General features: G+C 41.4%; 3 protein-coding genes across 4 annotated transcripts; 2 read left to right on the top strand and 1 right to left on the bottom strand.

Annotated features, from left to right (window-relative positions):
- Nucleotides 1-1405: 1405 nt before the first annotated feature.
- LOC146659098 (prostate-associated microseminoprotein-like) lies at nt 1406-2937 on the top strand. Its single transcript, XM_085421825.1, has 4 exons — nt 1406-1539; nt 1635-1742; nt 2243-2351; nt 2504-2937. Exons 2-4 carry the CDS (start codon nt 1637-1639, stop codon nt 2676-2678), a joined length of 390 nt encoding a protein of 129 aa, XP_085277951.1. The 5' UTR covers nt 1406-1539; nt 1635-1636; the 3' UTR covers nt 2679-2937.
- Nucleotides 2938-3432: 495 nt separating this feature from the next.
- nbn (nibrin) lies at nt 3433-18496 on the top strand. Its single transcript, XM_085422950.1, has 17 exons — nt 3433-3585; nt 4360-4481; nt 5939-6060; nt 7322-7481; nt 7566-7669; nt 7750-7867; nt 8841-9031; nt 9123-9217; nt 9315-9447; nt 9551-9759; nt 10095-10263; nt 10563-11208; nt 11347-11436; nt 12100-12240; nt 12669-12782; nt 12856-12905; nt 16369-18496. The coding sequence occupies exons 1-17, from the start codon at nt 3552-3554 to the stop codon at nt 16400-16402; spliced, it is 2532 nt and encodes an 843-aa protein (XP_085279076.1). The 5' UTR covers nt 3433-3551; the 3' UTR covers nt 16403-18496.
- Nucleotides 18496-25487, bottom strand: osgin2 (oxidative stress induced growth inhibitor family member 2). Of its 2 annotated transcripts, XM_085422952.1 has the most exons (6): nt 25407-25487; nt 23136-23228; nt 22530-22666; nt 22230-22421; nt 22050-22141; nt 18496-21954 (listed from the first exon to the last, which is right to left on the bottom strand). In XM_085422952.1, the coding sequence occupies exons 2-6, from the start codon at nt 23200-23202 to the stop codon at nt 20772-20774; spliced, it is 1671 nt and encodes a 556-aa protein (XP_085279078.1). In that variant the 5' UTR covers nt 23203-23228; nt 25407-25487; the 3' UTR covers nt 18496-20771. The 2 variants fall into 2 exon arrangements, with proteins under 2 accessions (XP_085279078.1, XP_085279077.1); XM_085422951.1 differs by lacking the exon at nt 25407-25487 and having other exon boundaries at nt 23136-23469.
- Between the last annotated feature and the right edge of the window lie 1353 nt (nt 25488-26840).

Here is a 26840-nt window from a genome sequence, read left to right as displayed (position 1 = left end):
CCCATAACGACCAGCAGAAAAGTTGTTGGATGATAAGTCTATGATGAGACAGTGCACAAAAATTCCAGTCCACTGTGATCAACTGTCACCAATCCCTCAATAAAGTCATGTAAGCTAAATGTCAGTTTTTCCAGTGTGAGAATTCCCATTAACTCAGCATAGCAGTACTTTGCTGTGGGTGCATTCCTGGGACAGGTTTAATAAAATGATTTTCTCTATGACAAACAGAGCTAACACCTCTGTTTACTTTTATTTAAGTACGTGTAAGTGTATTACAATGGATTACATTGACTCTAACTGTTTGTTTTTTTGAACAAAACTTTTCTGACATCAAGACAGATTGGTTCTTATATAGCTCTAACACTCACTCACACACGTACACTGTTCCTATGCTTCAAATCAAATATGACTAGCCAATGGCCGATCAGATGAACGAGGGTTAAAAAAAAATCGCAGTGTGTGTGTGCGCGCGCGCATGTGTGTGCGTGTGTGTGTGTGTGTGTGAGTGTGTGTGTGTGTGCATATGAGCTTATGCTATCACAGGATTCAAGGTGGCTTCTTCAAACACAACCCACAACAAAGAAGAAAAAACATAATGAGCTCAAATTTAATCAGGCGGCCTTCAGATATTGTTAGATGTTGCGTCGTCTCTTGTGTTCCTAAAATAAACCCCACAATGACGCACGCCACACATGAAGAGACTTTTATAAGAAAAATTAGATAAAGTTCACTGAATCATTTGAAATCCTATTTGGACTAATGTTGTTCCCATGATGATTCATTAATTAAAGGACATGAAATTGAATAAAGCAAGTGACATGCTTCAGTGACTTTTAAAATTAGTCATTTGTAAGCAAAAGACAATCAGCCAAGATCTCTGTTTGAAGGCTAAAATATGATATCAGTCCTTAACTATAAAGAAACAAACCTGTCCTTTCATATTACTTCTTTAGCAGCGGGGTCAAAGGTTTATGTTTTTGCTCATGCACACGCATGTAGCTGCTCGTATGTTAGACAATAGGCCAGAGCCTGGTTGTCCTATATAGGGTGTCATCAGCACGATCTACAGATAGAGTCAAATGGCACCCCATGAAACAAATGTTATCTGAAAGAGTGCACACTGTATACTCTGGGGCACTGTCTGCAAAGCAGTGCAAGGGGGAATGACAAACACTGCAACAAATGTGCTTGTTGTGTGTGCATATAATGTGTGTGTGGTGTATATGTGCCATAAACATCTGCTGGTAATTAATGAGTGGGAGGTTTGTGGACACATGGCAACAAAGAAAGTAGAAAGTGAGTGTGTTCTGATAAAAAAAAGGGGGGGGGGGGGGGGGGGTTGGGGGGAACGTGCTGCTGCGGTATAAATAGAGAGAGACCAGGAGGAGAGAGTGCATCAGTTCAGGAGGGGCACTGAGGAGGAGACGGAGGAAGAAGCAAGAAGAGGGTGGATGACAGAAGGAGGACGCGCAGAGGAGACCTGAGAGACAATACAGCATCAGAACATTTTTATACACAGTGCTGGAAACTTCAACCCGAGTGAGAGCATCAACCTGAGTACTGAGTTGATGAACCTGAGTCAGACTGATGTGTTCATGGTGTTTCTTTAACCTTTGCACTTCTTCTATTTTCAGAAATGGCAAACACAGCAAGTATGCTCCTGGCTCTACTGTCTTTCCTGAGTGCCACTGTTCCATGCTTTTCTGTGTACAGCAGTGGCGAATGCTTCTTCAACACTAAAGGTATCATATATCCTACATATGTAATTAGACACTTCTTTTTTTCTTTTTTCTTTTTTTTTGGTGCTCATACCTAATGTTTTCTGAATGTCTCCATCCACTTAGTCTGTGTGCTGTGGTTGCTCATCAGATGCACATTTTATAACAGGATTGGTTCAAAAGCTTCAGATGCATACTAATGTAATAAGCTACAAAGTATGAAGAGGTTGCAGTTTTCTTTACACAAACATTCAGAGCATCTATACCTGAGAGAAGGTAATTCAGTGAAGTGCAGGAGGGAAAAAGCTGCATTTAAAGTGGTTTTATAGCATTTTTTTTGTTCTTGTGTAGTTAACTTCTAAAACTGCAAAAAAAAAGTATTTAGCCATTTTTTTAAATATAATTTAATGCTGTGATGAACATTTTTAATATATATACTTATTCTCGTAAATTTTGAATGTAACGGCATGGAATGAGTTTTATTTAATCTTCATCTTCTCTTTCTCATGTTTGTCATTTTTAAGGGACCTGTGAACACATGGGACAGATGTACGGGATAGGAGAAAGCTGGATCACCAGTGACTGCTACCAGTGTGTTTGCATGGAGCCTTTCGGAGTGGGATGCTGTGACCAGTGAGTTTCCTTACACACACACACACACACACACACACACACACACACACACACACACACACACACACACACACACACACACACACACACCAACAAGCACAGACTGTATTTTGATGTGGCTAAACATAACTAAACACTAATCTTTCCTGCAGTGGATCTCAGCCTGTGGACTATCCAGATTGGTGCGAGGTCATCCGTAAGCCAGATTCTTGCACCAGCGTTGCAGTGATGAAAGTCAATCACAAACTGCCGTGCCTCTGGGGACAAGGCCGTCTCAGGACAGCTGCAGGGCAGCCGTGGAAATCTGACAACGATCCCTTATTTTGAATTCAGCAAATAAAACCAAAGATAACAATAGATAAAATGTGATACTTATTAAGAATAACTAAATAAATTATTGGTTTTAGTTTATCATAAACTAGTCAATTTTACACAAAAAAGCAATTACCTCCATATCTGTTTCGCCGTATTATATTAATAATTATATTTGTCATTTTAATATTTTGACGTTTGTTATTGAACTGTCACTTTAAATGTGTTACATGTGTCTGGTTCACCTTTTAAGATCAAATAAAATCTACAATATATCTGATTTATGGCTTTTTCAAATTTGTTACTGTGTCATTATTTTATATAAATATATTTCTTTGTTATTTTTCAAACACTTAACTGTAACCATAGTGTTTATAAACTGCACAATGGCTTCTCTAGCTTTCTAACTGGTATTTAGAGCAAAAGTCGGCAACTGAAGAGAGGTCAGTGTTTTGAAAATATAAAGGATCGCAATGGTTATTTCCACACTTATTCCAGCATTTTATATTTAATTTATTTATTGATTCAAATTCCTAATTTTCTAAGGTACGGTATGGTTGTGGTGTAGAAACAGCTAATGGGAGTCATTATATTTGTGCTTCTATGATCACTGTGGGTCAAGACGAGACACTCTCTGTATATATGCACAGCTAATGTTTTTTTCTTTTATTCTAAATTTTTATCAGATAGTGTTTAAAGTTTTCGAGAGTGAAACGCAGTTTTCGAACTTTTATTTTGAAAGCGCGGCGCATAGTTATGACGACACAGTGGCGAGGGTGAAGCGGTCCGGCGAGTTAATAGTTGTTCTTAACTGTTTGCTGAAAACATTGCTTTATTTCTGAGTTGCGGCTAGTTTTAATATATGCCAAAGCAACAGAGGGCAGTATAATGTGGATACTGACGCCCCAGCAGCAGCCTACAGGTAACATTTCGTGTCATGACGGCGTTTTATAGAAGCTTTATTTATGACGCTGCAGGCCGGGCAAAGTTAGCACCTTGATGATGGAGTTAGCAGCTATCTGAGAAACACTAGATTAAAGCATTTAAAGCATGGTTCACACAGGAGGCATCTGTCTGGTTAGCAGCCCGTTAGGCTGCATGTTTGCTGTGCTGTCATGTGTTTATACTCTGTGTTAATTTAATGTTGCTAAACAGGTTAATGTGTTATCTAAGGATGATGCTTTGGTTCTAAATGAGCTTATGGGAAGTTGAAATTAATGGTAGCAACTATAAACAAGACGTCAAATGATCTGAATTTAAATGTTTCCAGCAGTCAAAGTCAAAAACTCAAACCTTTTTTCTAATTAATGACCTGAATATGTAATTAATACGATTTATGTATGGATTGATTTACAGTAGGAGCACAACTTCTTACACCACAGGTAACCTGTAGGTAGAAGAGGATTTAATCGCTGCTTTGTCAGTCATGTGCTCTATCACATGACCCTCAGTTATTTATACAAAAAACCCAAAACAAAACAAAAAACAGGTTTGTTCTGGGAATTTTGATTTTACCCAGAAAACAAATATCAAAGATATAAAGAATGTGGATCATTTTGCGATAACGTTTTGTTTGTTACAAGATAAAATGTACAATTTTCTTAAAAAATTCCTGGATGCAAAACTTCAAAAGGGGATAACTTTTAAGTTGAAGAAAAGATAAGAAAATCACTAACCTGCCGTCTGTCACTCACAGCTGAGGCCTGCTATCTCCTCTCGGGTAAAGCGTACGTGGTGGGCCGAAAGAATTGTGACATTCTTCTTCCGAGTGACCAGTCTATCAGCAGGGCTCACGCTCACCTAAGTGCTACAGAGCAGGTGAGACAAGGCAGGGAAAGGATCAGGTGGTATGAACAGAGAACAAACAGTTGTAGTGTTTATATACAGTTTATACACACTCAGTGGTAACTTTATTAGGTACACAAGTGAAATCTGTTGCAATCAAATACAGCTGTGCTGTCCTGGGCTTTAAATGTGCATTTTTTACTCCCTTTTACTCATTGTTTGCGGTGTATGTAACAACACAAACCCTGCTACTGCTATGACAACAAGCTTTAATCTTTAAATCTTGCATGCTTTTATTTGATCAAGGCTAGACTAATGTAGATGCTGGTCTTAATGTTTTCCATTGCAGTTTTGCAGCTGTTTCAAAATGCTGCAGCTTGCATTTCAACTGGGAAGAACACACTATCAGTTATTTTTCTGATAGATTTTAAGATTTAATTACTTGTTTTTAAATACTTAAGTGAACACCCTCCTTCACATCATGCTTTTAGAGGCATTTAACGAAGCCCAAATCCAGGGGTTCAAATGTTTCTCAGAGTTTACCCCGTTGTGTCAGATCTGCTGCTTTACCAGCCTGTTTTAAATCTATCCTTAGGGCCTATTCCTAAACTTTAATCCAGCTTGTGCTGAGACATATTTATTATATGTAATGTTAAGGAAGCAAAGACATTTTAGTGACTTTTTTTGTCTTTTTCCTGGTTTACCAGAACATCAGTAAAAATCCTCTTGGTATTCCTTGAAGCACCAGTGAAATATTTGCCTGCATGATGACACTTTGGTGCAGAAGGTGGTGCTGCTGCGCTACTCCTACATTACTAGGCCTGAATGTAGTAAATCATGCCACCACTCAGCTGTAATTGTTGTGCAGTCTAAGAAATTCTCCATTTGGTTTTTACCAAAAGCTATGCAAGCTGTGCTGAGTGATGCACTTGCAAAATAAAACACATATGATGTCATTTTAATTGCAATTTTAAAAAACTGCTACATGCTCACACATTGTTTTGTTCTTCTGAGACTCGCGTGGAGCTCCCACAGTATTTATCAGCTGCCAAATATGGATTGTTTGGCTTGCCAGATCTGTGTGGTTTCTTGTTGCTTGCCTTAAGAAGCTTCTGAATTTGTTTCTTTCTCTTTCTGTTTACTTGATGCCTTTTATTGATACATTCATAAACCTGCTGGACTATAAAACATAAAATTAAATTTTATCTAAAATGATAAAAATGTCTATTAAAGCTTGACTTTCATTACAGTTTAACTTCTGTGCCATTTTATCTCCCTTGGATGTCACCGTGACCTCCCAAAAAGGGTTTTATTCATAATTCAAGAATGCATTAATTATTTCACATTAATATCTAATCAGCAAAGTGATGGAGTCTGGCTCATAGTCAACACATTTGGTCAGATGATGAACGCTGATAGCAATACTGAGACCGATCTTCAGTAAAGACATTGAACATGTGATGATTGCTCTCATGTATTCTGCTTTTTAGACGCTGACTCTGAAAGACACCTCCAAGTATGGTACATTTGTCAACAACCAACAGATTACAACACCGGTGAACCTGAAATCAGGGGATTTAGTGACTTTTGGGGTTTTTCAAAGCAAATTCAGGTATGCAGAAGAGATATGGTTATATTTCTTGAATTTTTACACAATGTCTTAATGCATGCTTGATCATCCAGGTAAGTAAATCCCAAAAGGTTGATTCTGTTCTGGACGTAGCGTTTTCAGTGGGAGAAATGTTTCATGGTCATGAGAATTTGCATATTAATGATCAAGGAACTGACCTCCCAGCCCATTATTCATTCAGTGGTGCTAGTTTCAGTCATTGTGCAATGTACTGTTTATAAGGTTGGGGAAACCTGCAGTCAGCTGAGACTGAAGAGGTCAATTGGATGAGTGATGAAACGTTTCCCCCACTGAAAATGCTACATCCAGATGAACAGAATCAACTTTTTGAGAACTTTTACAAAAGCTAATTTATTTATTTATTTATTTATTTAGGACAGTGGATGTTAATGAACATAAATGTAAAAAAAAAAATTGCATGAATGTAAACATGCCAGATTATAGCCAAAGGCTAATTTCCATCTGTTGTCCTTAAACATAAAAAAATAGACATAATAATTCATAAAAATTCATCATTCATTCATAATGGGGCGACCGTGGCTCAGGGGGTTGGGAATCGCATCTGTAACCGGAAGGTCGCCGGTTCGATCCCTGGGCTCTCTGTCCTGGTCGTTGTGTCCTTGGGCAAGACACTTTACCCTACTTGCCTACTGGTGTTGGCCAGAGGGGCCGATGGCGCGATATGGCAGCCTCGCTTCTGTCAGTCTGCCCCAGGGCAGCTGTGACTACAACTGTAGCTTGCCTCCACCAGTGTATGAATGTGAGAGTGAATGAATAGTGGTATTGTAAAGCACTTTGGGTGCCTTGAAAAGCGCTATATAAATCCAATCCATTATTATTATTATTATAATAAAACTCCATCACCAAACTTACACATACACACCATTCTGTTCCCAAATAAAACATTAAAACTATACAACTCATACATGAGTTGTATAGTTTAGAATTCATACAACTATACAACTCATGTATGAGTTGTATAGTTGTATGAATGTATAGTTGTATGAATTCTAAAAGGATTGTTTTATCTGCGCATGCATACAAAAAATAACAAGCTCAGTTTCAACTTTGGTTAGCTATACTATTATGAGAGCTGTTTTGTCATATTATTTATTATTTGTACTTGTTTGTTGCTGTTCTTACTGTCTTGGCGCAACAGTGACCTCGTTATTTTCTCTTGGATTAATAAAACGTTCTGATTGTGGTTGGTTGTATCTCAATCACCGTGTCCTCTTTGTGTTAGTGTGGTTCATCTGCAGCCAGTCGTGTGTTCATCGTGTTTGGACAACGATGGCCAAGCGTCGCTCTCTCAGGCCGTGCTAGCTTTGGGTGGAAAGCTGGTCAGCAGCTGGTCTCAGGACTGCACCCACCTGGTTATGTCTTCTGTTAAAGTTACCATTAAGGTCAGGACCCGACTTTGTACCATCGCTAGCTCCTGTGGCATGTTTGTTCGTTACTTTTTTGTTTTTGTTTTTTTTCTTAATTAGACCATTTCTGCTCTGCTGTGCTGCTGTCCCATCGTGAAGCCAGAGTTCTTCTCAGAGCTCAGCAGAGCTGTTCAGCAGAAGTTACCGCCTCCTAAAGCCGAGAGGTACAGTACAAACCATTCCCATGGATACACGGCAACGCTGAAGCGGAGCTCAACGCCGTCTTCTCTCTGTGTTTTTTAAGCTTCATTCCTGAGATCGATGAGCCCAGCTTGAATAAAGACGATGTTAATCTTGGAGCGGTTCCACTTCGCAAACAGCTTTACAGTGGCCGGACCTTTATTTTCCTCAGCGCCAAACAGGTTAGTCACCTTTTTTTGATCTAATCACAATATACACTCACCTGCCACTTTATTAGATACACTTATTCAACTACTCTTTAACAAAAACATCTAATCAGACAATAACATTGCAGAAGCTCACTGCATTTAGGCACCAGAATTTGGTGTAAATAACAAGAAAGCATGGATCCATCCATCCTAATATTTAACAAAGACATTAGCGCATACTTCAGTACTTCTTGTGTGGCATTTATGGTTAAGTCCCATTGTGATAAATCGTATATGGATAAATAAATAAAAACACCTGACTGTGCAGATGAGGTGAGTTCTGGTGCACCGCAGGGCATTTTCACATTATGAAACCTCATCAGGGACATAAACTTATCTCTGCTGTTTGGCCTTTTCTCTTATGTGAGATGAATGAGGTTAAAGACCTAATGGATTCATCTTTTTATCTTTTTTGCATGTTTTTCTTTTGACGTGCACACTCTGCTAACTGTGATGTGATATTTTTGTTAACTTTATACAACCTACGTTGCATCCATGCTTTGCATAGCTAACTTTTTGGCTTCAAATTATCATTAGAATGTAAATAAATATGACACCGATCATATTTAGATTGTCTGCTTATCTGCTTTGCTGTGCAGCAGGGATGAAATCTCACAGGAAACTGAAGGCATGCGCACACAATGAAAGCAGAAAACAGTGCTTTTGTTTTCTCTGTAGCTCTGGGTAACTTTCCCCAGGTAGCTGAAGTGCTGGATGCTGGAACAATTGAAATAACTATGGAAACTTCACCAGGCAAAAAGAGCTTTTGTCTGGGGAGGCAAAGGAAGTGAAGGTGAAATTCAAAGGAGCCAAAAGCAATCTCTGGGCAGATATTCACTCAAGAGTTTGGCATGAGGGGCATCCTTGCTAAACTGATGTTTCTATGTTTATCTGTAGTTTATTTGTGTATGTGTGTTAATATGCGGCTCTACTGTGCTGTTTCCAGCTGAAGCGCCTTCGTGTGGCAGTGAGTTTTGGAGGTGGCAGGAGTCAGCTGCTGGAGGAGGGCAGCCTGCCTCGTGACCTGCTGGAGTCTCCGCAGAGCTGTGTGGTCGATTTTACAACAGGTGCCTCCCAAACTCTGCTGTCTCCCTCCGCAACAGAGTGGGCAAACTCTGTGAAGAGCATCGTTGAAAGGTTCACACTCCCTTTGTTCTGCAGGGTGTTGATCATTTGTTTGTGTTGACTGAATTATTTCTGAATCTTTCTCCTTTTAACACTGGCACAGAAAAGGCCTTCGAGTCATCACAGAGTCTGAAATCGGTCTGGCTGCCATCTATGCTTCCTGTGAAAAATACTGCAATCCCTCAAGCTCAGACTCAGGTGGCTGACCAAACAAAAAAAACACACAAGAGTTTCTATATTTATTTGTTTTCTTATACGTTTCCTTGGATTGCTTTGTTTCTTTTTTGTGTCTTAGACTCTGTACCAAAAGTGACACCCAGAATCCCAAGCGCCTCGCTGTCACAGAGCGTAGCTGTGGATGAGACCGTGTTACCTGCAGCATCGCAGGACATCACGGCGTATGCAGCGAACACAGAGACATCACAGAGGTTCAGACAAGCACTTACAGACACCATGATGTCCCCGTCAAAAACGTTGCCTTAGTCGTCTTCTTCATCTGAGGTGTTTCAGTTCACTTTTTTGCGTTTTCAGGATGCGGGTTTCTGAGGTCACCGGGGTGACGTCGGTAGGGGAGACGCCTGAGAAGAAGCCGCACCAGTATGCCAGTCAGCTCCGTGTAATCAGCCTCGTGGCTCAGAAAACGACCACTCAGTGTATTGTGGATGAAACAATGAGCTCGTCGCTCACCACTGCAGCAAACGCAGAATCACAGAAGAAGAAGTCTGAATCCAAGCTAGCAGGTAGCTGCATGAGTGAATCAGAAATACAGCGATTGATAGTTTTCTTACATTGTCTGAGCTTAACAGAGGACTAATCCAGCACCTGTGCTGGATTTTTACTCCTTGGCCATAAAAAATGTAGGTATAGGGTTTTGTTGTGGGTGCCGTGAATACGATAACTCGAGAACAACACGATATAGGATTTTGAAATTACTAAAAATCTCAGACGAGTTTAAAACATGGCGCCCTTGACCTCAAGGTCAGTCATCTACCTTGTCAACAGCTATGCATGTTCCAGCCTAATACCTGTTCTGCTAATATCTTTATTTTTAAAAATGAGTGTTTTTCTGTTTCAGGTGAAGACAGTTTTGACATCAGACCACAGCCATCAACTCCTAAGACTAACAGTGGCACCAAGACTTTCCCTCCGAAGAAGTCTCCTCAGAAACCAAAAATCTCTTCACAAGCTTCTCCACAGAAACAGTCGACTCTGACCACTTTCTTTCAGCCAGCCAGCAAGAAAAGGTAAATCTGTGTTTAGGATTGAAAAAGAAAACCCACAGCAGGAAATCACACTGTTTAGATTTTTTTTTTTTTTTAAGTTTTGAAGACAAATGTGTGACTGTTTTCTCTCATGGGACCTCAAATTATGACACTTCAGATCTTTGCAAACTAATCTCTGATATACTGAAATAAAGAGGAAGTAGTACCACATGAAAGGAATATTTTTCATATATATCTATATATATATATATATATATATATTAAAGAAAAAAACATTATCTATTTCTGCCCATCTCTCTCTAATTTATCCTCTCATCCAGGCATTTGGAGGACGAGCCCTCGGCTGTCACGTCAGAGCCAAAGCGACCTGCACTAGCATCATCCGTCACTGCTCGGGCACCACACACCCCGGCCATGTCTGAAGAAATCCCCCCACTTACACACAGAGGCCCTGCTACTGTGTCCCAGACTCCACTCGGGTCAGCAGCTGATTTGTTCGCAGGACGGTCAGAGGCTCGCTCAGAGGAACCACAGAGTAGAAAGAGGAAGGAGATGGAAGATGTGATACAGATGGAGGAACTGGAGTCCATTATGTCTGAAGATATGGACTGCTTTGATGAGCAACCCTCAATTAATCAAGGCCAGCAAGCAAAACCTGAGCACAGTTCAGCTAAACAGAAACAAGTTTTAAATACTGCGGAGTCTTCGAGCAAGAGGCAACGTGTCCACCTAGAGAAAAATGGGATAACCAATCAAAGGCCACAGGCAGGTTCGGAGAAAGAATCGAGTTTGCAGAAGAACAGCCAGCGATCTGAACAGCACGCTGTCCGTATTAAGACAGAGCCAGCTGACCCAGCTGACTACACAACGGCTAATCGTGGGTCGAGTAAACTAGAAGAAATGTCATCAGCCAGTACGAGTAAAGATGTGATTCCTTTTGAAGAAGATGATGTGTCCTTCATTGAGGTGAGGAAAGATGATTTACTGTCTGTAATTCAGTCTGCAGACAACTGAAGCTGAAACTGAAACTACATCAGTATACCCAACTATAACCCAGCTATGTTTGAGAATGATTATTTCTCAGTTTCCACCTTCTTTTTTTAGGATTTAGAACTACTCAATGCAGATATTCCTCAGCCTAAAGAAGAGATTAAAAGCCCTCTGAAACCAGTTGTGATCAAACAGGAAGTCCAAGTGAGTTGTTCTCTTTTCCTCCTGAAGACCAAGCTCAGTTTTCTTGCTCATTTCTAGTAGAAGAAATATTTTACGCTTTATATATGTGACTATATTAACAGTGTGTATTTAATGAATCTCAAAGACCTATCAGGTAGGGGTGGGGTAAAAAACAACCTGATACGATGTAGTATCGTGATATTGTATCGATGCAGGGCCAACAAATATCGAGGCTTGAAACTGAAAAATGCCCAACACTTAGCTGGACAATAATAATTCAGAGCTAACTAGTGGTCCAGTCACATGAGTAAAAATCAGACAGCAGATTGATATGGCTGGTTTTAGTGACAGTGATGCTGAAGTGAGATAACTTTATCTTATTGAATAAACCAGATATTGATAAAGTTGAACTTTTAGGAAATAATTTGCTGTTGAAAAGAGGTGATAAATCATAAAAATATCTTATTGCAATACTCGGTATATTACAGCATTTTAGAAATCGCATTGGAGCATGCATGGCCTTTATTTGAAGCTGTCTGTCATCCAGGCGTTGGTAGTTTAGCCTAAGCTTGTCAGGGTCCATACTGCATATAGCCTGAGCACTGTGTTTCTGTTTTAGCTGCTGTTTGATACCATATAAATGTCTTAGAAAGAAGCCTGCCTGACAGAAGTGCGTTGTTGCAGGAGTCAAAGATCGATGAAGACCTTCCTAAGAAGCTGCTGTTGGTGGAGTTTAAATCTCTCACCGTGGCAGCTCCTCCCAAAGCCAAGCAAAATCAGATGCAGGGCAATGGCCACATAAAGAACTTCAAATGTTTCCGCAAGGTCAGCCGGTGATGACCACACACACACACACACACACACACACACACACACACACACACACACACACACACACACACACACACACACACACACACACACACACACACAGCAGAGGCTCATTTCAAATGTAAAATAAGTCATTAAATAAATTATTCAGTTAATTCAGTTTTCCATCCAACAATACGTGTCACCCCCTGGGTAAGTTAAAAAAAGACAACTCACATTTCAAGATATGAAGTGAAAGTTTAAAAATAAAAGTTTTTTAATTGTTTTAAGTATTTTTGCATAATCAGTTAATCTTTTTTTTATAAAATTTCCTTTATTTTTAAAGATGTTTTTCTGAGTTTATCAGATGTTCTAATTTGACTTTAAGACCCGACAAAGACCACGTCTGTGGTTTTGTTTTTTTGTTTTTGTCTGTGACACAGAGTCGTGTGCCGGGCTCGGAGGGCTTTCATCACATTATTGGAGGATCTGATCTGCTGGTTCACAACCGGGGCAAGAACTCTGATCTGGATGAATGGTTGAAAGATGCAGCTGAGGTGCTGTCGCCCCTCTTATTTGTTTATTATTTGATTTATGACTTTGAATTGAATGAATTTTTGTCTGTCTCAGGAGGAGCAACAGAGCAGGAGGGACGAGACCATAGGAGATGATCTCTTTAGGTGAGAAATGGGATCTAATAATCTGTAACGAGACCACATGAAGTAGCCTTGTTATTCCTTTACAGTGTCCTTAAAACGCATCTATGCCTTCTGTGCCACGATTCAGCTTTGACAATTTTATTTTGGCCGCTTCTTCGGTTTGTCATACAGATTTAGTATATTGTTAGCTTTGCTTGTTTTTTGTGACCTGATGTCTGACAACAAAAGGGACAGGCCAGCTCACCAGGGTTCTCAAACTTTGGACCTGATCTAAGAGAAACCCGTGTAAAACTCGGAACAAGTCAAACACTAATGTGTTGACTTTTTTTTTTTGCCTGTCCTGTTTGGCTCTTTTGCCATCAGAATTGTTGTCTAAAGGCAAAGAAAGATGCCCAACGGATTTACTTTACCAAATGGACCATCCCAGCCTTGCTGTATTGGTCTATTTGATTCACCTTTGCTTTTATTGTTTATTTTATTTTCATTTGCTGAACACGGGACAGACTTGACTGGGGAAAAGAAAGGGGAGAAAGAGAGAGGGAAAGAAAAAGAGCAGGGAAGAGGGACGGTGATAAAGGGCAAAAAGCAAAAACCAACAAAACAGACAAAAAATACATATATCAATCACCTGGATCACCTGTTGAGAAAGAAAAAAGAGAAAACAAGCAAAGAAAAAGAGAGCAATATAATAAACAACATCATCGCGATGATCTGTGTGAATATAACAGTAAATATTAAATATTATTGTGCAGCACGTAACATCGACAGCACACAGTGTGCTTTGAGGTAGGAGCCAAAAAGGGTGTAGTTTGTGTGTGTGAGCACCCGTGTGTGCACCTGTGAGCATGGACGCGCTTGTATTTAAAAGGTTCCTTCATTTAATGATCTGCTAGAGGGTGTGGGGGGCCACAGCCCCGTCCTCCTGGGCATGAAGCAGGTATGGAGGAGATCAAGGCTCCAGACATCCAGAGGCCCTCAGAGCACAAGAGACCAAGGAAGACCAACGGAGGGGCAGCCGCGCCACTATCCCAGAAAGAGCTGAGGAGAGTCCCAGATGAGGGGTCACTCAGCAGCTGCGGAGCAGAAGCCAGGGGGGGTTGCAGTGACGTGCCCGTGAGCTCCGCCGGCAGCCAGCTGTGCCAGAGTGACCGAGCCCCAGGCCAAGAGGCCGAGGGCACCCCACCCCCGAAGGGGCCCGAGCGAGCCCCAGGCTCCAGGCCCCGACAAGCAGCCACCTAGGGATGGCTGGTACGATACCAGTACCAAACCAGTACTTTTGAAACGGTGCCGTTGCTTAAACGGTGCTCGAACCGGTGCTTAAAGAATGGAGAACACACACTTTGTCCAAAAACCTCTCATGTTTAGCTGTTTTTTTGTAAAAAGATAACAATTTTAGCCTTTTCTGCAACTAGAGGGCATATATGGTATCACTCTTGGCTGGAAGCAGTGCTTAAACAATGGAAAAAAACACAAACTTTGTCCAAAAACCTCTCATGTTTAGCTGTTTCCCTCTTTTTCTTTGGTTATTTTAGCCTTTTTGGCCAGAGTGAAGGGAGCATCTGCCATCAAATAAGAGGACAGCCGCATGTAGCTGTGATGATGTTTGCTAGTTCACCTTACGTGCATTAATGTAATAACGTGGTTAGCCTACTCAACATAAATTACACACGAACAACATTAAGCTACTCACGCAGAGAAGAACGGCTGCTGCCATCATCATACGTCATCATTTCTGCTACACTGGCAGGGCTAGGGGCCAGGACTCTCCTCTTCGGGTTTTTGGGGGATGTTGCTAACTCCGGGTCCGATAACAGGCAACCCACCCGCAGTAGATGTGCTCGGTGTGAGGTCTCGCAGCAAGCTATCAAATACAGCGCATTTCTTGGCTTTAAAAAAAACCCCGCTATGCGTCGCCAGGTGTTTCATCGGATTCAAGGTGTTACCTCCTTTGACAGTATCACAGTATCAGCTTAAAGCACTTGTTGCAGGCTGCTGAGTTTGCATCTTTTGCTGTGAACTACAGCCAGACTTTTGACCGCTTTGCCTTGGGCATTTTTAATCTGTAGCTCTGCTCTAAAAGAACGTACGTACCTGGGCCCGCCTATTATCCTTGGAAAGGTAAAATGATTGGCTAGAATTCAAAGTGTATGACATCTCAGGGGGAAAAAGCACCGAAATGTGCACTGCTTTACGGTCTGGTTACTACCGTTTATGTCGGAACCGGTGCCATAATGGCACCGGATACCGGTACCCATCCCTACAGCCACCAGGAGTGAGCCGGTGTGTACCTGGACGCCCATCCCCAGGGCCGTGCAGATCGTAGTAGTTTAAAGGGGCGGGGGGGATGCCTCACATCCTTCACAATGTTATTTGCCTTACTCCATCCATGGTCCCTATAAATGCTTTCTAAGCTTGGTAATGCAATTCCCAACAGCTTACTACCTCGTGCTGCTGTCTTGCCTCAGAAGCATTTTCAAACCAACAAATGATACAGCAAGTAAACACAATTTCAGTAAAGGCACAAGAAAACATGTGATGCATTTTAAAATCTGCTTAGAAAGATAAAAGTTTCCTTGAAAACGATGTTCTTTGTTGTGTCTTACTATCCACGAAGAGTCCTGTTTCAGTCTATAGTCGAGCACAACTCAACTCCAGGGAGCTACTCATGTGCATGTTTGTGACCAAACTGGTGGTCCAAATGATGCCAGGAGGATGCCTGGATGTTGCTTTTTAGAGGTTTTCTTGTTGTTGCCTCTCCTGTGCACCTCTTGTTACTTTAATGTACTTTAATGGATTCACACTGGATAATACTTCCTACAAAAAGCTCCAAATCCTTTCCCAGTAATTGTTGACCCCGTTGTCATTCAAGTGAAACCTTCACATCTCTGTCTCTCATAGAAGAGCTGTTTGCTCTCATCCATGACAGCCTGGGAGGTAAAAATACTCCAAAGGTTCTACGAAGCCTCAGCTGCTACACTCAGGAGCACAGGACATAATTAGCCGAGAATTATGGATACGGGGCTTCAGCAGCTCCAGCTTAACCAGTCAGAACCTAGAGATTGTTTCGTCACCACCGTTGCCTGGGTAACGGGTGATGTAAGCCGGCGCTGTTTTTTTTTCTTTCTTTGACTAAGCAGAAAAGAGACCGTCTGAGATTGATTTTGTGTGTGTGTGTGTGTCAAGGCTGAGTTGTTTGATCACTGAGTCATGCTCAGTCAGTCATGCGTAGTCAGGGAACAGACTCTGCTGCTAAGAAAACAGTCCAGTACCTTTTTTTTTTTTCAACGTCTAAACCAAGTTTCCAGACGTGGTTTATTGGGAGCTTGTTTGCTTTGAGCTGTTCAAACATTGTCCCCGTTTTACAGGGCTAATTTGGGCTGTTTTTTATTGTTTGTTCAAAATGCCTCTTAGGACATTGAGGAGTGATGCATGAGGAATGTTAAAAGCCCGTACTGAGATTGTGTTTTTGTGTGTGTGTGTTTAGGTACAACCCCACCAAACTAAGCAAGAGGAGATGAAATGCCTTCGTTTCAACATCCTCCAGAGGGGATTCATTTCAGAGGTACAGGAAGTATCAGCCCTGTGTGGAAGGACTCTAACTTCATGTATCTCTTTATGTTTGTATTTCATTTGTAAGTCATTGTTTTGGTTGCTGTTCCTGTTCTGTTTTTTGGTTTTTTTTTAGCTCGTCTAATTAAGCCACTGACAGAGGAAATGTAACCAAAAAAATAGTCGCATGTTCTGAGTTTTTTTTTTCCAGTTTTTATTTGTCAATAATAAAAAACATGGCATACAAAACATTAAAAATGCTTCAGTTGTACAAGAGTGCTTCAAAACTCTACATGCTGAAAGCAGCTTTTCCTTCACTTTGAAGTTTAAGACCCAATGTGTTCCCTGGTTTTAGCAGAACTACAGTAGAAACTCCAGAGAGATTCAAGTGTTACCGTTTCTTGAGCGATCTCTAGAGAGCCGACCTCGCAGGCACTTTACCAGATATAAGACTGTTCAGATAAAGAGTCCTCGTGCCAAGCATTTGTTGGCCTTTCTGTGCAGATAACTAAATCCTACCTGCCCCCACATAATCACAGATAGTGTGGCTTATAAGTTAAGGGTTAATTTGGCATTCAGCATGAATTGTGCAATAACAGAAGTTGTTTGTTTTTTTTGTAGTGGGCTACAGTGTGGCAAAAGTAGTCAGGAGACTGCCTTCAAACACAATTTGAAATAATAAGGTTACATAGCTTAAGTTTTTGATTCCTAAGTTACCTTTTGAAATCTGTACAAGTCTGAACAGAAAATATAAATAATCTTGTTGCTTTAGAAGCTATGATCAGGTGTGTCTTACCCTGATGTAACAGCCTCATATTTTTCTCTTTAAGTAAAGACAGTAATCTCCATTTTTGAGTCATTCAGCCCCCTGTGTCGTCCTTAAATTCACTCTTCTCGCATCTGTCCTCGTAGCTTTACTGTCTGTTAACTCAGCAGCTGCTGCTAGGCAAAAGGTCATGCCTGCATGCATATATTTAATATTTATATCAAAACAGTAGTCCAAGTACATGAAAATAGTTCAAGGGTATAACTCAGGTGGAACACAAGTATCAACATTTTCACTAGTTAACTGTTATATGAGTGTCAAAACAGTACTGCTTTAAGCTATTCTGTTAGTGGAAAAAGTAATATGACTACGTTACATCTTATTTAGTAATGCATTGCCCCCGACACTGACTTATTTTGTACTGAAGGGGGGCACATCACATCACAGTAAAGAAAGCATGAGCTGTGCGTGAGCGGCAAAAAAAAATATTCATGCACATTATTCAGACAGGGATTAAATTAAAAACAGGAATTAAAAATTGATTGCTATGGTCACTTTTTAATAACCTTTCTCTTATTTGGCACTTAACAAAACAGTCATGGCTGTCTACTGTGATAGTGTAATGGTAAATGGGCAGACATGAGGTGCAATCAAAAAGTTCTAGGACTGCGCTTGTAAAACTCAAAATGCTTGCTTGACTTAAATTTGGTCTATATCCCCCTTCAGGGTTAACTTCCTGTGCACCGCTGGGCTGCTGTCAGTTTGACGTTATTTTTAGGTCGCTTTGTAGCGGTGTCAATTTTGTTAATAAATAATTTTTAGTTTTTGTAAATAATCTTCTTTCTGACAAAAACTTGGGGTTCGGGTTTGCATGGTTCGGGTCTCACTCCTCACCTGATGCTCTACTTCTGAGCTTGGAAACTATGGACTCTACAGTGACATCTGCAGGATTGTACTCAGACATGAGTGAAGTTGGTTTAAACAGAGATTTTGAAGCTTCGTGAAATCACAGACTTTGGACTCTCAAGAAAATATTTAAAAACAGCGCCCTGGAGATGTGCAAGAAGAGGATCTTGAAGGAGAGATCTTTATTTTGTTGTTGTTGTTGTTGCTTATGAGCCCACCCCAACTGGTCACGGCAGATGGCCGCCCCTCCCTGAGCCTGGTTCTGCTGGTTTCTTCCTGTTAAAAGGGAGTTTTTCCTTCCCACTGTCGCCAAAGTGCTTGCTCATAGGGGGTCATATGGTTCTTGGGTTTTTCTCTATTGTAGGGTCTACCTTACAATATAAAGCCTTGAGGTGACTTTTGTCGTAATTTGGTGCTGTATAAATTAAAATTAAAATTGAAATATGTGCAACTGTTTGATTGTACCATGTGGACATGTATAAAAGTAGAGCTTTTAGCAGTATAGCTCTACGTGTCAATACAATTTAGGAAAACGGCAGTGAATATTTGACCTGTTTGGTGGATCATGTTTCACACCATTAGTAAAAATCTATTAAATTAATATAATGATAGCTCAGTATTAAATCCTGATATGAGATTATGTAGTAGGCTTTTTAGCCCTTTAAAACACCATCATCAAATTACATAAATGCAAATGGATTAAATTTTTAAATAAGAAATACTGGATGGTATAACTGTAAAAGTGTGTATTCTGCTGTTTTAAAGCTCTTTAGCTCCATATGGCTTTAGATTAGGGTAAGCTAGTGTTTATTCTGCCCAGATTTATTTTTTAAAAGTGCAGTAAGTATTGTAATTCTGGTATTTGAATAAATACATTATCAAGGCGAGACTCATTACTCTTTTAGTGAGATTTGAATTAATAATATATAATTGCCATTTATTTTCAAGGGTAAAGTTAAAGACTCATACTGGTGTTTCTTCTTTTTTTTCCTATTCAGTGAATGTTTTCTTAAATAATTCTCTGAGTAAAGATAGGAAGCGTGCATCTAAACAAAAATAATGTTAGTTTTTGGCTGAGGTGTTTCACACACTGACTTTGACAATACTTAAAAAGGAGAAAAATGTGAAACACCAGAATGAGCTTTTAATAAACCTAAGTTTTTCCATGATATTTGAGTCCAAACAGTAAAATTAGCAGTGGATGTGCAAGAATACATTCACATCTACTTTAAATTATTTGCATAGAAAACCTTGGAGAAGCAGTATAACTGAAGCAACAGGTCAAATTTATCAGACTATAGCTCCAACTACCTGCAATAGCAGCTAAAAGCAGAAACTCCCGTAGCAGGCTCAACAATCAGGAACATTAGGACTTCTGAAGCCTCAGTCACACTAGAGTAAAAATATGATGGCAACCTCATTACAACAAGGAAAGATCTGTGGTCACTGGTGATTGGGTTTAATTATTTTTCTGTCAGCAACCAAGTGGAGACCCAGAGGCTGAGCGTTGAACATACTAAACTTCTAGCAAGGTGGCTGCGCAGGTTGCCATGTGGTGTTTTAAGTTCTGAATTCACTAAATTACATTGACAGGTATAATAAATAATAAATACTCTGACAGGGTTCAGAGTAAATAGGTGGTTCCTGGATTATTTTTCATTGAACAAACCCCCAAAACATTCCCCTCAGTTTTTTTCCCCATATTTCACACCCTGCATTGGATAATTTGGAGAGCCCTGATATGATGCCGACACCTCCAAAGCCCCAACAGATTCTCATTCTGGGTGGCACCACCATCCAGAATGAGAATAAATATTTTAGTGGCAACAGATTTGAGACTTTCACCGATTTTTCACAGTTTATCTCTGTATTATCACAAACAAATTGCGCATGATTTCCTTCTTGACCCAAACTGATCCCAGATTGGCTCGGTCACTCACAAAGTTGCTTTGAACACACCAGCTGATTGCGAGTAGTTGCAGACCTGGTCCCCATTTTCAAAGCAACCATCTCAAAGGCAACACAATTGCAAGTTCATTGCAGATAGTTGCAATACATTTCTATTTTCCCTAGTGTGACTGTAGCCATGAAACTGTTGGGTTACAGCATGTCATAGAACAAACACTACTTGTGGCTGAATTCCAGTTTGTAGGTTTTGTAAGTCGGACCACAAAACCATCACTTACATCAGTAAGTTGGATGGGAATTAACAAGTGTCCTTTATTTTTTAGTTTTCCCTACAAGCTAAGCTAAAAAAAGATTTAAAGCATGATACAACATCGAGTTAAGCATTGTTAGTAGATGAATTGAAGACACATGGTGAATGAATAAATAACCCTGATGAGTGTAAGGTCCTGTTCAGTTATGAGGTTACAGACTGACTAGAAAACGTTGGCACACAGTAGCTTGGACATATGGGGACTTCACATGAAGTCAGAAAAGACTCTTGAAAGTTGTCTTTTGTTTCGTTAGAAACAAATTAAAGTACAACCATTGTCTTTTTTTGGTCTTAAAAAGTTGTAAAAATGCTTTAGCTTTGATGAGAAAACACTGCATTAATGAAGAAAATATATTAAAAGTTTCTCCTCACCTTTTATATCATGGTAAAAGGGTTTGAAATGTGTGCCCTAAGATCAACGTGTCAAACTCTTTTCCTCATCGTGTTTTCACATTATGTTGTTTCCTCCGTTGCTGATGAGCTTCCCTTTCTTCTTGAGTCTCTTCAGCAGACAGGAGGCGATGCCTAACGCGCCACCCTTCAAAAAGCGAACAAAGTTGTCACCCACCAGTGGCCCCATGGCAAACAGACCTGGCTCCTTGGTGCACTCGAAAGTGTAGGGGTCGATATCTATTGGATTTTGCTTGCAGGAGATGGGTCTTGTTGGATCCTGACCCAGGTACTGGCCTTGCCCCTTCAAGAAAAATAAGTCTGGGTTGGTCCCAATCAGAACCAGGACCATGGAGATCTTGAATGCCTTGAGGGAGTTGTTTCCCTGCAGCAAACACTTCATGTCAGACTGGAAGGACACCACACAGTGTTCGGGGAAACTGGTGTAGTCAGGAAACAGGTTGATACTAGCGTTACCAGCCACATTACCCGCAGCAAGCTGAGGCTTTGGGCACATCTTGGCACATACTGAAGAGGCAATACTAACTGCCTGGGGTCTGTTAGAAACAGAAGAGGGAGCCACGTTTGTGTAAGCCTGAGAGCACATCATGTTGTAGACTTTGTGGTACTCTGGGTACAGTGTCTTGGGAAGCTGCTTAAAGATGAGGTCTGAGTCGTCGATTCTCTTGCGAAAAACATGCAACACTCGAATGTTGCTGTTGCAAGCACACAGAACTGCATCGGCAGCGCTTAAACCAGCACCCACGATTAGAACGGGATCGGAGTTCTTATCCAGTTTCCTCTGGCTAACTGCCAAGCCTAGGTCTGAGATACTGTGGGACACAAAAGGCAGATCCTCCCCCTCTACACCCAGTCGAACTGGTGAGTCGGAAGCACCGGTGGCCAGGACTACATTTTCAGCAAACAGGCAGAAAGGGACGTGAGTGTCGTTCTGCACCTGCTGGTATCCCCTTACTTCCCAGAGAGCCCCCCCTCCTCCACTCATTACGCACACTTTTCCATTTCCCTCAAAGCTCTCATTCACTCCATCTCCCACCCCTCCATCTCCTTGATGAGTGTGACCGTTTTCAAGACCTTTTCCCTCATGCCCCCGGTAGAGTTTCTGGATGGAGGTCACGTAGGTGTTGTCAACAAAGTTCTTTTGAAGACCCTTTAGCTTTACATAGTTACAGTAATAGGATGAGATCTCCTCTGGTGTGGCTCTGTCACTGGTTACATCCCTAGAGCAACAACAGAGACAAAGAGGAGCAATAGTACAGAACCGAACTGAAGCTTGAGCCATATCGTTGCTGTAAACCTTCTCCTCTGTCATTACCTGCGTTTCCCGTTGGTCAAGTCTTTGTAGTTGACCCCGGGGAGCTCCATCCAGATGCCAAGACTAATAGTCAGCATGGAGCCTTCCATTGCCTGAAGCGATGAGAGATGGAACGCCATAGATTATACAGGTGAAAACAAAATGGCTGACTTTAAATCAAGATCAAAGTTTGTTACTTACATGCCAAGCACCCCCAGGTGTTCCCCTGCCCAGAACCAGATGTGGGATGTGTTGCTGCTTGTCCCTCCTCCACTGAAGGACAGAAGGGAATTTGTAGCCAAAGTCAGCATTAGGATGCAGGAGTGTGTCGAAAAGCACAGCCACCGGATTACTTGACCTCCCCTCAAGACCTTCACTCAGATATTCCAGATCCTGTAAAAAAATAAATATATAAATGAGGAAAGTCATGCCTATGAGGTACCAGACTGACTTTGGCCATTTTTAAATAAGCAAGGATTGGTAGTTGCTTTGTTTTTTTACCTGTTCGGTAATGGGTAGATGCTTGGTGTCCTGTAGTTTCCTGTATAATATTGGGTTTGGGTGGACAGTTGCTGGGTCTAAGTACGGCTTGTATCCACTCAGCAGGTAGGACAAACAAATACCCGATGGCCCGTTGCCTAAACATAAATCCACATTTGGGAAATTACAGGATAGCATTGCAAAGAGGCACAAGGTGATGTATAATACATGTTAGGTTGAAATGTGTGCTTTTTAAGCAGTTTTCAAACCTGCAATGAACATCTTGATGTTTATGGAAGAAGGTGCACATGACAAAGAAATAGATGAACTGGCCACAAAACCTTTCTTATTGTGCCTACTCAGTGGTTCAAAGTACATGTGAAGAGGTTAAAGCTCCAGCAATACTTATCATACAAAAAACAACTATATTGCTTGAGTTTTTCATCTTGCTGCGTTTACAAAAAAGGAATGATCCTCACACAGGACCTCCCTATTCTCTTTTTTGTCTTCTGTGAAGAGCATCTTGTCCTGATTTTCCCAACTATTGATTTGTGCCTTAAAATGTGTGCATGATTGAAGGATGTATTAGTTATGTTAAACCAGTGAAAGGTCAGGCAAAAAGTTTACCTATGATGACCACAGGGACGGTGGGTGGGTGCTCTTGTGGCAGAGTGGTCTCTTCCAGGAGAGGCATGGCTGCAGCCTGGGCCAGAGCCGGCACTGAGGAGGACAGGAATAACAGAAATGTGAAGAAAGTTCTAGAAATTTCTGTAGCTGCGTCCATTCAGTAGTGAACTAAAAGCAGAGCCTCATTTGTTCTTTGTCCCACTGTTTCCATGCTTCTGGGTCAAATTATTTGAACAGGTTCAAACCAGCATACTGTCTTTTTGTCTGTCAGAGTTGTTGTTGTCTTATGTTAGCTTAGATTCTGTCTCCGTCGACCACCATCAGCTGACTCAGAAACACACACTGGGGGGGGCTTTATTCATCCTGTTATTGTGCTTTCACGCACAGCTATGGCCCTCCCTGTCTGTCTGGGGCTTCACACACGTGGAAACACCCCGCCACAACACAGCATGCCCCCAGTTTTTCTCATTGCCGTCCCGCCGTGTCCACAAACCCCACGTCCTACCGCACATGGCCCGGGGCAGAGCTAGCCTCTGTTAACCCCGGCACTGCTTTCCAGACAAAAGGGACTTCTAATCAGATTTATGTAGGCCTGGGTCTGTTGTGAAATGTAGCCGTTGAGCATGTGTACTGTGTGTTTGTGTGTTACGCGACAGTGCCATTGTGTGCCCGCCGGGCAGCAAATCCCCCCTGATCACTCCTCCGAGTGGGCCCTAATCCCACTGGGCCTGTTTATGTCTTTACCGCCCCTTTCAATGGCAGCAGGATGAGAATGTGGTCCTGGCATGCTGACAGATCAAATCATCAGAACACCCGCTCCTCTCATAGCCCCCCCACCTCCACCCCAATATACACACTCACGCTCACTCCCGCCAAAACATTACCCAACGGCTACAGCAAACCAGTGCCCACTTGCCCCACTTTCATACCAACCAAAACAGCGCCCACACTGCCTTTGTACATCCCAAAAGTCTGGCACATGTCCCTTAAAACTCCCCGCCGCCCATACAATCTGACTCAAGTCCAGTCTCCCCCTCTCTCCCTCCCCCCTGTCTGACCTGTGTCTATAGACCAACCAGTTGTCTTTGGTTGTCGGCTTATTTACCCTCTTCAATAAAAGCAACGGGATTCCACACATTGCATACCGTATCCATGCCCCCAGTTGGCAGACTGATACTGTTCAGGCCTCTGGTTGATCTGACAAAACAAAAACACCCGTGTGTGCAGTTGTTTTCTTTTGTTTGAAATTTCACGCACAAACCAGTGCTTATGTTATCCCACAGTGGATTTATGTTTGATTTTATCAACAGATAACAAATAAAACTGGACAAAAAAAATGTAAAAAGCCACTTCCAAGGGCTCACAGAGCACCTGTGCTCTATAATTTCTACATGATGCCACAGCAGCACATGATGCATCATGAGCAAATCATGGAGCTAGATCTGTGGGCTGCATTTACTGTATCTTTGTGATCAGATATAATGTCATTCAGTGCGCAAAAACAAACAAACAAACAAACAAAAAACCCCAGTTCGGATAATCCAAAAACGCCGTTTTAAGTTCAGTGAAACTTCGACAGCACAAGTCCTTAACACAGAACAGACCAACATCCATAGTTTAAACGTGACGATAATAATAATACGCCCCAGGTGTTAGTGCGCTTCATCCTTTTGGGGTTTGTTTTACTCTCTTCCAGCCCGTGTACGCGCCTACGTGTGCGCGTTTGCCAGCGTGTAGGACGCACCATACTTTTCTAGAACATGGTGCACGATGTACTGTTAGCTACCTACCACAAACAACTGAAACTTTGTGTTAAGCCTTTACAGCTTCACAGGAATGGAATGAAAAGCATGCTAAGAAATATTAGTGTGTATAAACCCTTATGTGTACACTACGTCTCACAGCAGGTTTAACTACACCCTCCTCTTTGCAACTTGAGATCATTTTGCACGGACCAGTCTGCATCTCACTTAAGAAAATTAGATTAAATTCAAAACAGGGCCGGGCTGGTTATACACGGTATCCGGGGATGATGCTGCAGCACGCGCTAAAGGATGGAAAGAATGATGCAGCAGTCTGGTACCCGATCGCAAACACCATCCTCATGGACCAGCAGCCTTATATCTTCCACTACACCGCTGACTCCGGGAAGCCTGCGTCCACTGAATCTCAACGAGCACATGCTACAGCCGCTATTACACCATTATTGCATAATTTAGGTCAAACATACACATGCGGCCACCCGCATCACTCAGTAACAGGATCTCTTACCGAGCTGTGATGTGTGTCAGTATCTCCCGGTCTCGTCCAGTTATCACGACCCACGGCAGCGTTTCAAATCGTATAAATAGCCAGACACCGGTGGGAGGACCTACCCAGCTGTCTGGGGTCTTGTGAGAGATAATAAGCCAACCTCTCTTTCGTCATCACACACACACACACACACACACACACACACACACACACACACACACACACACACACACACACACACACACACACACACACACGAACAGGCACGCACACACACAGCCTTACCTCCGCGAGGTTAAATCCGAGCAGACTTGGTGTATGCAGATCTGATCGATGTGCAAATGTCCACTGAGGGGGGAGATCTTCTGTGTGCCTTGGTGGCAGAGTGTGAAAGAGAGAAACTGCGTCTTCGTTTTCGTCGTCACATGCGCATCTCTGCACCGCCGCGCGCGAGCGCGCTCACGGGGGAGAGCTGGAAGATCAGAGCATCTCTCTCAGCATCCTCGCAGCTCCGCCGACACTGCTGCCCGCTAGGTGGGCTTACCTGAGAGAACAGTTTTATTTATAAGACGTGCACTGCTCAAATGTAGGACAGACAGTGATCCCTGCTACAGCTGCATATTATGGTCTGCCTTTATTATTTAAGGACTTAAATATCAAATCTGGCTTTTACAATTTGAATTTTTTTTTATTGAGAATGGTTTTGGTTAGAAACTTGCATTTTCTTGAAGTTTTAAAGGTAATATTCAGTGCTGTAGGTCATAGTTGCCAGATTTCTGGACAATACAGCCTGTGTGCGTTTTAGGTTGTGACACACCTATTTTCAGTTACTCTAGATGAAAAACTACATTTATTTTATTATTGTAACGATATTATTATTTTTACTGTTATCACTATTAAACCTTTATTTAAATAGGTTGTCTCAGTGAGTCTCAGATCTCTTTTTCAAGAGAAAACTGTCTAGGACCAAAGCACATAGAGACATTACACAATCTTGTGAAAAACAAAGTACACCCTCTTACATTCCTTAATGTTTAATGTATCAGGACATTTTAAAATAAATCTGATTCTTAGCAGGTCCTAAAATTAGGCAAATACAACCTCAGATCAACACCAAGACGTGAAACAGTGTTATTATTTAATTTAAAAAATGCAGAAAGCAGTGTGTGAAAAATTGAGTACACCTTTACTACCTTTATAGGGATATAGCATATTAATAAATAATCCTTAAAAGTTTATATATGTCCTCAGCAGATAAAAAATGCACTCATAAAACAGGCTTAAAAATAAATTCATACAAATCAATAAGTCATTCGTCATCAGTTTTTTGTACTAGTATTTGTTGACCAAGCTCATTCTGAACCAGTATGTGGCAAAGGCAAAAAAAAAAAAAATGTTGGAAGAATAGATTTTATCCTTTTGTTAAAAATATATACAAACAATTTGGCTTTT

The sequence above is a fragment of the Rhamphochromis longiceps genome, linkage group LG11, assembly GCF_057381845.1.
Source record: "Rhamphochromis longiceps isolate RC_006_pf linkage group LG11, R_longiceps_female_GT1.1, whole genome shotgun sequence".
In the NCBI taxonomy this organism is placed as follows: Eukaryota; Metazoa; Chordata; class Actinopteri; order Cichliformes; family Cichlidae; genus Rhamphochromis; species Rhamphochromis longiceps.
Note: the sequence above shows the minus strand (reverse complement) of the source record. Positions and strands in the feature narration are given on the sequence as shown.